General features: G+C 47.6%; 1 protein-coding gene across 1 annotated transcript; it reads left to right on the forward strand.

The window, feature by feature from the left end:
- Positions 1 to 2,840: 2,840 nt before the first annotated feature.
- Positions 2,841 to 10,540, forward strand: REELD1 (reeler domain containing 1). Its single transcript, XM_069854855.1, has 6 exons — positions 2,841 to 3,060; positions 3,210 to 3,432; positions 5,013 to 5,170; positions 5,900 to 6,209; positions 7,655 to 7,709; positions 9,934 to 10,540. The coding sequence occupies exons 1-6, from the start codon at positions 2,841 to 2,843 to the stop codon at positions 10,510 to 10,512; spliced, it is 1,545 nt and encodes a 514-aa protein (XP_069710956.1). The 3' UTR covers positions 10,513 to 10,540.
- Positions 10,541 to 12,271: the final 1,731 nt, after the last annotated feature.

A 12,271-nucleotide genomic window follows, 5' to 3' on the forward strand; every position in this document is an offset into this window, starting at 1 on the left:
ACACTGTTCAGACCCCAAGCAAGATCAAATATAGAGCTGCAGAACCAAAACAGTGGTGTCAGCTACAGGTTGGTGTATCTCCTTTAGTCATGGGACAGTACAGAGCTCTGTGGTGTCCTGCAAAGGAGAGTGGCCTAAGCACCAGCTGTCAGACACACATTTATCCGAGGAGGAATAAAGGGCACTACGTGTGCTTTTGGCCCTCCATCCTTAATAGCAGCTACAGGACCACCTCGTTCTTGGTGTCCCTGGAACATCTGATGCTGACTCTTAAGGGTCTGCTGGCTGAAGAAAAGCCAGCAAGCTGATGGGGTTGTTACCTCGTCCCTCTAGCCCTACTTGGGGATGCACGATAGCAGCCATTTGTTCAGCATATCCTGATGGTGGCTTTAATGGTGACAAGAAATTAGACCCTAATTTCTATCCGTGGTGAGCAAGGGGCTGCTGGCAAGAAGCAGAGTGAGCCTGGTAAGAGTGGCCAGGGTCAGCCAAATATCCCGATCACCTGAGCAATCTGCAGTGATGAGGCAGATCCGAGGAGGAGCTGGGATGCCCAGGGACAGGAATGGCTCTGCGGCTGGGCACTGGCGTAGCTGCAGCACGGCTCAGGTACAGGTGGCAGCCTGGACTTAAATGTGGCTTCTGCACTGGGGGACAGTCACACGTATCAGATGCTTAGTCCCCTGTGCCGGCTTTGGTGGGTTTGTGGGGCATTGATGGCTCCTCCTGACAGGGCTGGTGGGTGGGATGCACGTTCCCAGCCTTTCAAGCAAAATTCTGCTTTTACTGGCAGAACAACTCCCATGTAAGCATGAGAGGCAGGGTACACTGCTCGGGGCTCACGGACTAGAGGGAGTTGACGTGGCTTTGCTTTGCAAAGCTTCAATGTGGAAGGGGGTGTGTAGGGGGAGAGTAATGTGATAAGCAAGAGTTCAACCCTCCTGCACCTCTGGAAAGGAGTCCCAGGGTGTTCCACCCAAGCCCTATGTCTTGCCGCTGTCTGTCATTTTGACTATTCCCTCCAGCCCCCACTAGCTGCTTTTGTTTACATTACAGAAGCCTGGAGATTTAAAAAAAAAAAAAAAGAAAAAGAAAAAAAAAAGAAGAGGTGGCATATGAAGAGGAAAACTAATATGATTAAGGCAGGATTTGGGCACTGGCAGAGAGCTGCTGTAGGTGGTGGGTATTAGCAGTAACAGCTGCTGCGCTTCCCATTAGAGGAGAAAGCACAGAAGGTCCCTGAAAGGATGGGTCTCTGGCAGGCTGGGAGGGCAGCGGCAGCAGTGAGCCCGGCAGCGGACGTGTCCCGAGGTAAGCGGTGGTGGCACTGGCAGCCCCAGCCTGGGCAACCCACGCTCCCCACGCCTGGGTGCTGAGGGGCGCAGGGGGGCGGCCAAACAAGGGATGGCAAATGATGGCAAACGATGGCACAGCCTGGGAAATGCCCAAGGAAAACAGCTGCTGCTGTACAGGAATACTTTCCTGAGCTTCCATGAGAAATCACATCCAGCAAGGGAGGTGTCGGTGTTCCTGGTGGGGAGGGTGACTCCACGAGGAGGAGGCAGGGGTTGGGATATTTAGCGAAGGCTCCTGTGACTCCTGCAAGCATCTTCTGGCCTGTAACTGGGTGCAGTGGAATGATGCTCAGCTGCGGAAGGTTAAACTGCATCCATCTGCTCTTTGCTTCGGGCTGGGCACAAACCGTTTCATGTGCAGTGGTGTTTAAAGAGTCAGATGGGAAGTTTCAGAAGTGCAAGAGGTGGAAGTGTAAGCTAAACCTCCTCAGCCTCTGGTTCCCTCTGGTTTATTTACATCTACTTATTGACTAAGCATAATGAAATTTAAGTCAGGATAAGCTGCATGTTGAAAAGAAAATATTAGAAAGAGCTGCATTAAAAGAAGGACTGTCTGCTTTATGATATCTGTTATCACTCAATAAATACTGCGGGCTTGCCCTTCAGCTTCACTTTCAAAAGTACATTCTGAAAAATCAGAATTACAAAATACTCCAGGTAATCTGGAAATACGTTTTGTGCTAGGCACCAAAACTGAGAGGTATTAGACACAGCATACCAAATATTAAACTTCTACTGCATTGAGAAAGAAATACTTTTTTTTGCATTAAAAATTGGGGAGTAAGGAGAAATCTCTGCATTAGCCAGAACGGCTGCATGTTTATCTGAGGTTTCCAACGCTGACCTCAAACACAGCATCGCTGCTGTCTCATCAGCAACAGTGAGCCCTGATTGATGAGGACAAGCTGAAATGCTGCTGGGCAGCCAGGGACAGATCTGGTGGTCGCAAGCAGCCCAGCAGCTCTGAGCTGCAAGATGTGGGCTGCTAAAAGGTGCCTCGTGCTTCTGCAGGGCAGGACAAGGGCAGCCCCACGCTGTCCCTGCAGGGGCACGTCTCTGTGCTGGAAGGCATGGAGAGGCTCTGCACTGCGCACCAGCTCTGCAGGTTTAAGGGCAGATGTTTCCCCCCATTGATCACCTTGTGAATTTAGGATGGAAATAGTGGAGAGTGCTGAACATGGTTGTACAGAGCCTTCTCCTCAGAAATGCTACAAGACTTTTGGGGGAAAATCTTCCCTGACCACACCCTCCACAGGTGGCTTCATGAGAAATGCATCCTCTGGCAGGGCCTGCATCCCCCAGCCTCAACAATACACTGCAAAACGGTGTGGATTACCAAAGTGGCTCCATGTGCCACAGAGATCCTTTATTCTCCTTCATGTAAAGGCTGTGAGAAGGGCAGCTCTGGACCTCAGCTAATTCAAAGGTGCCAGACAGGCTCACAAGCTGCTGAAGCTGATCCTGACCGTTGTTTTCCACTGTAGGATGGAGGACGGCAGCAGAGCCCACATCACCGTTGTTGGCTGGGCATGCACAACCCTGTGCTTGGTCTCCCGCGTGGCTGCCTTCTCGCATGGCGCGAGCCTTTCTGCCTGCACTGACATGATGCCCAGGCACCTGAGAGCACAGCTGCACAGCCCCAGCAACAACTACGTTACTGTCCACACCAACATGTCCTTCTACCTCCCAGGTGACAAAGTTCCAGGTAAGGGACAGCTTCTTATTCCTGCATCTGAAAAATACATGATAACTAAGCTCAAGTGATAGCATCAGTGCTTCCACTAGAAACTCCATTGCAAATAATTCACCTCATAACAAGACAAACTCCTTCACATCCTGTGTTTTGCCTTGCAGTGACAGTGAGAAGCACCCGGGATTTTATGGGGTTTTTGCTTCAAGCCCGCAAAGTGTCTAACGATGAAATCGCTGGCACTTTTGTCTTCATCCCTCCTGGTTCCAAGCTGCTGACTTGTTTTGAAGACAGTGACACTGTCACCCACTCGGACAAGTCACTGAAGAGAAACCTGTCCTTTGTATGGAAAGCACCAGATCAACCCATTGGAGACATCAAGTTTTTGTAAGAACATGCTGGTTCCTAACCAGAATTTGCATCTTCTCAGTTAAAGGCTTGGCTATATTTTTGCATTGTACTTGTCCAGCACAGTGACTTATGTATCTTGAACCCTATATGGCTAAATACTTATCAAACTCTGCAACAGTATCCCAGCTGGTACATAAATCACCATTTACATCTGCTGCTTTTTATTTACATGGTCACTATTTTCTCAGAATAAATACATTGGAAAATGATAGCCTAAATACTTAGGAAATAGAAATATTAAGGCATGGAGAGAGAATTGTGATGATGTTGCCTGTCTTTCTAAATAACTCAGCACATAGGACTTCCCTGCCTACAGGATGATCTTGAATATTACTGCTTTTTTATTAAAAAAAAGGCTAGAAATGAGTAGTTTTTAAAAAAAGTTAAAAGTAAAGAGAGTTAGTCACAGCAGGAAGAGAGAGTGAGTACTGGCTCAAAACTAGGCATCTCTATTTTTCACTGAAGTCCCAAGATGTCCAAGTATTTTGGTTCTGATTCGGAATGAAATGAAACATCTTCTAACTGACTTTTTATTTTGGAAGAAACTAACTTGTTATGTTTTGACTTTACAAAACCATTTAGAAGCTGCTTGGCCAGATCCTTGGCTGCTCCCCAAAACATAAGCATCCTGGTGAGTGCCGTGGCTTGTGCATCTCATTGTGATTCACACAGATACATTGAAAAAGAAATATTGCCCCTTGGCATTTCCAATTTTTGCCCATTGTTTTAGACCAAGCAATACTACTAAAACAATGTAAAACTCAAGCAACTGAATAAATCTAACCCAAACAACATGCAACAACGCCTATTCCTAGCTATGTGCTCTGATGCTTCCTATGGCCTCTGGCTTTTGACCCTCCCAGCTGATTTCTGATGGCCTCTCCCTTTTCTCCCTAACACGGCATCTGGGAAAACTCTTTGTTAGGCTTAAAAATGCCTTACGAGAGTCATCTGGCACAGATGATCCAGGTTGTTTTCCACTTAGTTAATTCTCAGAAACAGCTGAGCAATCTGAGCTGAAATTCTCCCAAAATCTCCAGCTTAAATACAACACTCTGGGTGAGCAGTGAAAGGTTGGACAATGCAGTTTTGGCATCTGACAAAAGTAGAGGGTTAGGCAGGCTCAGAATCAGAGGGATAAGAAGAGAGACTTTTTTTTTCTTACCTATTCTGCTGTTTGTACAAGTTACATTGAGTCATTTTAATTAATAAATACCAATGTTGTTTCCCTGCCTACAGAAGATTATGAGAAGAGCTAGTCCAAGTTTTCCAAATGTGCTTCTATCAACACAGTGAATATAATAGCTTTTTTTTTTTTTTTTAATTTAAGTTCCCACACATTTTTTGGCTGATTTTAATTATGACTGGTGATTCTTCACCCCATGTCTTTCTTACAGGACCTGGCATCTTTTATTTGTGTGATAGGCTAATTCTTTAAAATACTTTTGCATCATTTTTGTCTTCAGATTAAAGCAGTCTTTGTGATTAGCTAAACAGTCAGATGTTTTATTGATGTTATAGAGCCAGTAAATTCTTGCCTAATTATGTTTTAACAGCATCTCTGTAGTCCAGTCATACTTTGTGTACTGGGCAAAGATTGAATCTGCTATCGTGGCTCAGCAAGGGCAAAACAAAATGCTTGCTGGCAGCGGCAAGAACCCTGACCCTGTATCCCCTGCACCCTCACAGGGACCAGCTGACCCAAACCCCACAGGTATGGTGAACAAAGGTACAGGTTTCTTACTGGATGCTTCCTGTAGAGTAGTTTTACAGCTTATTCCAGGCAAGCGGTGAACACCAGTGACCCAAACAAGCTGGAGGGACCCATTTAACTCCCATGGTTGCTGGGGAGATCAGCAATGGTTGTGCTGAACTCCTTGAAGTGAGGGCATAGGCCAGCTTTTGGGGTAATGGAGCCAGTTCCAAGGAGGTTACCAACAAGATAAACAGGGTTGCCAGATCTTCTGATTTCAATGGAAACACTAAAATAGAATATACTTCACCTAAAATCTCAGCTCCTGAGGACAAGACAGTACAATTAGCAATGCTGTCTAAATAAAGGAATACATTTGTCTCTTGATGTGACTCTTGCCCTCCAGGTATGCTTTTAGTTGTATTTATGCTGCCTTCGTTCAGTGAACTGCTCCAAGAATTTACTTATACCCAAATCAGATCTGTTTCTCAGCATTTTGGCATGGCACCAAGACTGAGTTTTAATTGTTTTACTTGACCATAATTTAGGCAGCAGCCTTTGCTGCTTTACTTTCCATCTGAGTTCCCACTTAAAATTAGGTGACGTGAAAATGAAAAAAAAAGAAAAGCCTCTATTATGAGTCTTCCTAGGAAACATTAGCACAAAGTGGGATTTAAAATAAACAGACTGAAAACAATAGACTTCTACTCCTCTCTCCTTGCTTCTTGTTTTGTCTCCATGCTGGACAAGGTCCCACCTCTCTCGTGGCTGCCACCAGCTCTCCACCGCACACCCCAGCACTGCCTGCCAGTGCCACCGGCATCACGGCAACGCTGGCACTGGAGTCAGGTTTCGATGTCAAGTCAGACGTCCATCCCATTGCTGAGCCAAAGCAGCTGGCCCGGCCTTCACGAGCTGTGTCCGACAGAAACAGTGGGTCCAGCAGCCAGGCGCTGGAGATGTCCCTCCCCACCCAAGACCCCAGCACAGTTGACGCCTTGCGAGGTTTTCTCTCCCAGGACAACGCCTCCAGCTACAACAGCTACAACACCTCCAACAGGTAAACTAGATGGTGGGAAGAGCTATTTCTCCAGCCCTACTGTGGAAGGAAAATACTGTTTTCCCTGCAGATGAATGAGGATCCATGTAGGAAGGTGTCTGCGGCAAGAGCGTGTTAGCCTGCCGAAATTTTGAGAAACAATCCTTTGGAGATTGCATATGACACACTCATAGAATCATAGAATAACCAGGTTGGAAGAGACCCACTGGATCATCGAGTCCAACCATTCCTATCAAACACTAAACCATGCCCCTTAGCACCTCGTCCACCCGTGCCTTAAACACCTCCAGGGAAGGTGAATCAACCACCTCCCTGGGCAGCCTCTGCCAGTGCCCAATGACCCTTTCTGTGAAAAATTTTTTCCTAATGTCCAGCCTAAACCTCCCCTGGCGGAGCTTGAGGCCATTCCCTCTTGTCCTGTCCCCTGTCACTTGGGTGAAGAGGCCAGCACCCTCCTCTCCACAACCTCCTTTCAGGTAGTTGTAGAGAGCAATGAGATCTCCCCTCAGCCTCCTCTTCTCCAGGCTAAACAACCCCAGCTCTCTCAGCCGCTCCTCATAAGGCCTGTTCTCCAGCCCCCTCACCAGCTTTGTTGCTCTTCTCTGGACTCACTCCAGAGTCTCAACATCCTTCTTGTGGTGAGGGGCCCAGAACTGAACACAGGATTCGAGGAGCGGTCTCACCAGTGCCGAGTACAGAGGGAGAATAACCTCCCTGGACCTGCTGGTCACGCCGTTTCTGATACAAGCCAAGATGCCATTGGCCTTCTTGGCCACCTGGGCCACTGCTGGCTCATGTTCAGTCGCTGTCAACCAACACCCCCAGGTCCCTCTCCTCCAGGCAGCTTTCTAGACAGACTTCTCCTAGTCTGTAGCACTGCACAGGGTTGTTGTGCCCCAAGTGCAGGACCCGGCATTTGGCCTTGTTAAACCTCATGCCATTGGACTCTGCCCAGCGGTCCAGCCTGTTCAGATCCCTTTGCAGAGCCTCCCTACCCTCCAGCAGATTGACACTTCCACCCAGCTTAGTGTCATCCGCAAACTTGCTAAGGTTGCACTCGATGCCTTCATCCAGGTCATTGATGAAGACATTGAACAGGGCTGGACCCAGCACTGAGCCCTGGGGAACCCCACTTGTCACTGGCCTCCAGCTGGATTTCACACCATTTCCCACCACTCTCTGGGCCCGGCCATCCAACCAGTTTTCCACCCAGGAGAGTGTGCGCCTGTCCAGGCCAGAGGCTGACAGTTTCCTAAGCAGAATGCTGTGAGAAACTGTGTCAAAGGCTTTACTGACGTCCAGGAAGACCACATCCACAGCCTTTCCCTCATCCAGCAGCCGAGTCATTTTGTCATAAAAGGCATGGGAAATTCCCACAGGAGCCACAGCAACAAGTCTCACTTACTAACCCTGCCTTTCCTTTGTCCATATCTTAGAACAGGAAGCATCGCCGTCACTGCCACCCCACGCTCGTGTTTGATGTGTAAAGAAGACAGACAGGTAAGCAGTGAGGACAGGGAGAAGGTCTTCTCCAAAGACAGAAAGGTCTAAGAGGAGATAAGGATAAAACCTCTCTACTGCATCACAGCACCAAGCAGCCCACATAGGTCTCATAATTGACTAAAACTGCATTGAGACTGTTAAGAGTTTTAAGGTTTTTACTTTAACTGGGAATTAAGTGGGGCTAGCCACAGGTGGGGGTGAACTCACAGGGCGGCTGGAAGAACAGGAGCTGGCAGAGGGGATGAGTGGGTGGGAGTCCCTTTCGCAAAGCAGTGACACCTCAGGAGAGGAAACTCAGAAAGCTGTGAAAGGACTGCAGCCTTGGGAGAGCAAAAGGAGGGAGAGAAAAGAGAACATCACGGCTGTGGAGAAGAGAGGAGGGCGCTCAGATGGGAAGTAATGGAGAAGTTGGAAAGCAGTTAGCTTAGAGACACAAGGTACAGATTTAGCTAGGGAAGTCCAATGTGCAGGGGAAGGAGAGAAGAAAAATACAAGGAGAATAAAGAACTAGATCTGGGTTGCAGGATGCCACAGGAGGAAGAGAAGTAATCTCACAGAAAATCTAAGAGGAAGGGTCTGTACAGCAGAGAATGAAGTAGAAGTATTTAGGAAGGATTGGGGGATGGAGAATAAGTAGAGACATGTAACGTGGGCATCTGGCATAGCCATGGAGTGAAGTGGAGAAATGACAAAAGATGATAACCAAGGGAAATGAAGAGTTATTTAGCAAGGCAAGAACAGAAGAGCATAATGACATAAAAAATATTGAGAAATTAGGCAAGAAAAGGAGAGTAGTACAAAAACAGAGGAGAAATGAGGTGAGATAGGGCAGGGACATGCAAGACAATTCCACTTTCTATCCCAAAGTCCTAAATCCTGCATTATATCCCTACAGTACGGTGTTCGCATGTCGAGGGCAAGTGATCCATACACACAAAATACTAACTTTGCCAGCCAGATACTTTACAGTTAACAGTTTAACCACCGAAAGTCTTCTATTTACGACTGTATTTTACTAGCACCCTCAGAAACCACCTCTTCCACAAAGGATGCTCTGGCTCTCCCCTGCTTTGCTTCACAGCTTGCCAGGGCTCCTACCTCAGCTTTGTGCTCCCATCATGCTGTCTTCTCAGCAAGCTTTAGAAATCACTAATGATGGGAGAGGGTGAGAGTTTCTCTGTTGTAATTAATGGATGTGTGAAAAAGCCTGCTGGGCTGGACAGGCTGGAGAGGTGCCTGCTACTGAGGGCCAGATCCAAATCTGAGTGGAGCCAAAATAAAACTCCAGTACATTTTACAGGTTTTGGATGTGGGCTCAGGTACACAGTGGGAATGGAAAAACCCATTGGGGGCCTCCTAAATTGTATGACTGTTTCACAGTTAGTCTTGGATGATGCCTGCAGCAAAGCCTGGGCTGCAGAACTGGCATAAAGCGGCTGTCATTTTGTGGTGGATAAAATAAGGTGCATGGCACCAGGCAGAGGCTTTAGAAATAGGAATGCACAAAAACAGTCATTCCCATTAAAATGGGTGGTTAAGCAACACTGAGAGGCACCATGTTTCAAACTGACTGTTAGACTGAGAAAGCAAAACAGGCTTTGGGTAGAGTTCACAGGTTGTTTGGGACTGCCCCAAACCCACTGATGGAGAGGCCATCCCAAATCTCCCGGGTCCCTCCATTCCACATTTCAATCCACAGCCTCAGAGGGGTGATACTGAACACTAGCGGGTCCAGTGTGACCCTAAATATGAAGTTTGACCAGGAAGATAATGCCAGTCCTTTCAGTATGATCCTGGCATCACTCAAGGTGGAAACTGTTCAGTAAGTAGCGTTTTTTTGTGACAGAGATGCCTGTGAAAAATACAACCACCATGGGAGCTGCAGACCTTTACTTAGGCAAAGCAGTGACCTTCCTTTCCAACAATGACTTTCACCTCTGCCCCTTCAACTTGCTCTGCCTTCTTCCCCCAGGACCAACTCCCAGTGTCCTGTCCCTCCCCTGGCAATGTTGAATATGGACAGAGGGTGTTGAATCTGCATCTTTTCCTAAAAGCTACAGAATAACCAGGGGATAGAGCAGGGTTATTCCAAGGTCAGGGGGACACCCGGGTGTCAGAAATACAGAGCTGAAGTTTGCTGTGGCAAAGTGAGTAGTGAGAATGTAGTCAGCCTTCTTTCACTTTCCTCACTGCACATCTCATCATGTTTTTGCTTTAAAAGGCCAGTACCGAGAGCAGGGCTGTCTCGAAAGCCTCCCCGCATGTGACAGCGTCTCCTTCTGCCCCACACGTACACACTCACCTGGGTGACGCTACTGTGACAACAGCCTCGTTTGGTGATGCTGCTGCTGCCAGCAATTTGTCATCAGCTTCAAGGCAAATGGCAGAAAGAAAGCTGGAGCTGCAGCCAGAGGAGGAAGGCACCAGGGGTGAGAAGGAGGAGGCAGGTGGGAATACCTTGCCATGGACGACTAGACCAGCTCCTGAATCTGCCGTTCCTGAGAAAGCAGAAGACCCTGGCAGAGGGACCCGACTCCTAGCAGCCCAACTTGGCATCCTTCTGGTCTGCACTGTTGCCCTGGGCCTGGCCCTGGCAGCTGCTGTGCGCTGTGTCTGTGCCCAGCATTGCCACAAGCGGACAGAGGTCTCCTTCAGCGAGCCGGACCCCAACGTCATCGCTGTCAGAGAAAATGGGGAGGTGATGCACTTCCGAAAGATCCGGGAGAACAGCTTTGTGCTGGTGCAAGCCGAGTACAACTGGGTCAGCCCCTCAAGCAGTAGGAAGAATACAATTATCTGAAGCCCTGCAATGCCAAAAGCAGTGCTACAGCGGCTGGCATAGCTGAAAACCGCACGGCCTGCACAGCACAGAGCGTAGGAAGCCGTGGCGTAATTCCTCTACTTGCCACCAACAAAGCTGAAGTAGCCAATTCAGACAAAGGTGTTAGTCGGAAGTATCTAAGCTACAGCTGCTAATAAAATACAAGTTGATAGATTGCTCAGTATGTTACACTTAGTGCAATTAATATTGTATCTCTGCTCATTAGCGCTCGCTGCAGCCATGACATTCGCTTCCTCTGCTGCCTTAAGGGTGTAGCCAAAAATAGAAATTCTTCCTCCACTCTGTAGTATTGTCTCCTGTTCAATCTCAGCAAAAGTTTGTAGTGTTATATTTCCTTCTAGGAACTAGAAACCCCTGATTTAAACCCAACCGTTCTCATTCAGAAGCTTACAGGCTTGATTCTGTGCATTTAGTATCTCTGTGATGACAAAATATTTGCTGGTAGATTTAGTTTCTATTTGAAAATAAATAGCAATAACTCATTAGTGGAGAGCATTGATTCAAAGACCGCCGAATTGATCTACAGGAACAAAACACAGGGTGGTGGACACCAGCTTTTGGGGGAGAAACATGCCTCCTCATCAGGTGCAAATGGAAGAAAACCTTTCCTGTCCATTTGCACCTGATAAGGAAGCTTGTTGAAGCCTGACAGCCAGCATTTACTTAGTCTTTTACTTCGAGTCAGCTCAGTAACACTCTGTGCAGAAACACGCACTGAGAAGTACCCTTCTCAGGTCACTTTGGAGATCCCCAGCAAAGGCTGCGTGGAAAGTTAACAGCAACCTTGTACTCTGAGTTTGTGCAAACTTCTCTCTGACTATGTGGTTTTCCGCAGGAGGCCACTGCAACTGCCCTTGGAAACGTTAAGATCCTTGTCACCTTCTAAGAAGGAGAGGTGATGACAGCAAGGATAAGGGCTTATTTTACTGCAGCTCTGAAAGAGCCAGAAATAGTTCCTGATAATGATCCTCTTGAGATGTACATTTTAAAGCCTTTCAGAGAGCAGGAGTCACCCCTCCTGGTGTCCTTTCCTAGCGTGGAGGGGCTCAGATTGTTCCCAAACTGTGTAATGGGCAACAGACGTAAACTTCGGTGGCTGCAGCTCATTTCGCAGCCCTCAGCAATTCTCCCTGAGCTAAGTAGATAACGACAAGACCCCGATGGCTTCCTGGTGACAACACACCCCTCTGTCAGGAGAGTCCTATGGCCATCTCCAACTACAACAGCTGGCCATCTTCATCCTTGACAATCAAACCTCTCCTCTCACATCCTCTCTTACCTTTCCATTGACTTCAGAAGAGGCAGGTGGGATATAGATGAGTTCTCCTCTTCAAACCCCTGTGGCACGATGAACACAGTGCGCCTTTTGCTAATAGTGCCTTCTACTAGCATTCTGAAAGAGCTGGTTTCTGATCTGCTGCACTGTGATTAATGACATGATGCTTTGCACCACACGTGGCCAAATTTCCATTGAGTTAACCTCTAGGCCTGGTGATCCTTGGGCAAAATAAGTGAGCAAGAAAACAGGTGTACTCACAAAAGCAACTTGCAGAGATGAGCTTGATGGTCCTAGCCATTGCACTTTGAAGAGAAGGGCAGCCACGCCACGGCCCTTCCACTGCAGAGCAACCAACGGTAGGGCTATAATTGAAAAGACATTTGTTTTAGGACTCAAAAAGATGCTAGGTGAATGGGTTTATATTCAATAAGCTGAGTT

Source organism: Phaenicophaeus curvirostris, chromosome 4 (assembly GCF_032191515.1).
Source record: "Phaenicophaeus curvirostris isolate KB17595 chromosome 4, BPBGC_Pcur_1.0, whole genome shotgun sequence".
Lineage (NCBI taxonomy): Eukaryota > Metazoa > Chordata > Aves > Cuculiformes > Cuculidae > Phaenicophaeus > Phaenicophaeus curvirostris.

Excerpts from the sequence above, each read along its gene's own strand:
- REELD1 (XM_069854855.1), top strand. The coding sequence starts at position 2,841 with ATGGAGGACGGCAGCAGAGCCCACATCACCGTTGTTGGCTGGGCATGC. Across the intron at positions 3,433-5,012 it reads ATTGGAGACATCAAGTTTTT|CATCTCTGTAGTCCAGTCAT; the intron begins GTAAGAACATGC and ends ATGTTTTAACAG. Across the intron at positions 5,171-5,899 it reads AGCTGACCCAAACCCCACAG|GTCCCACCTCTCTCGTGGCT; the intron begins GTATGGTGAACA and ends ATGCTGGACAAG.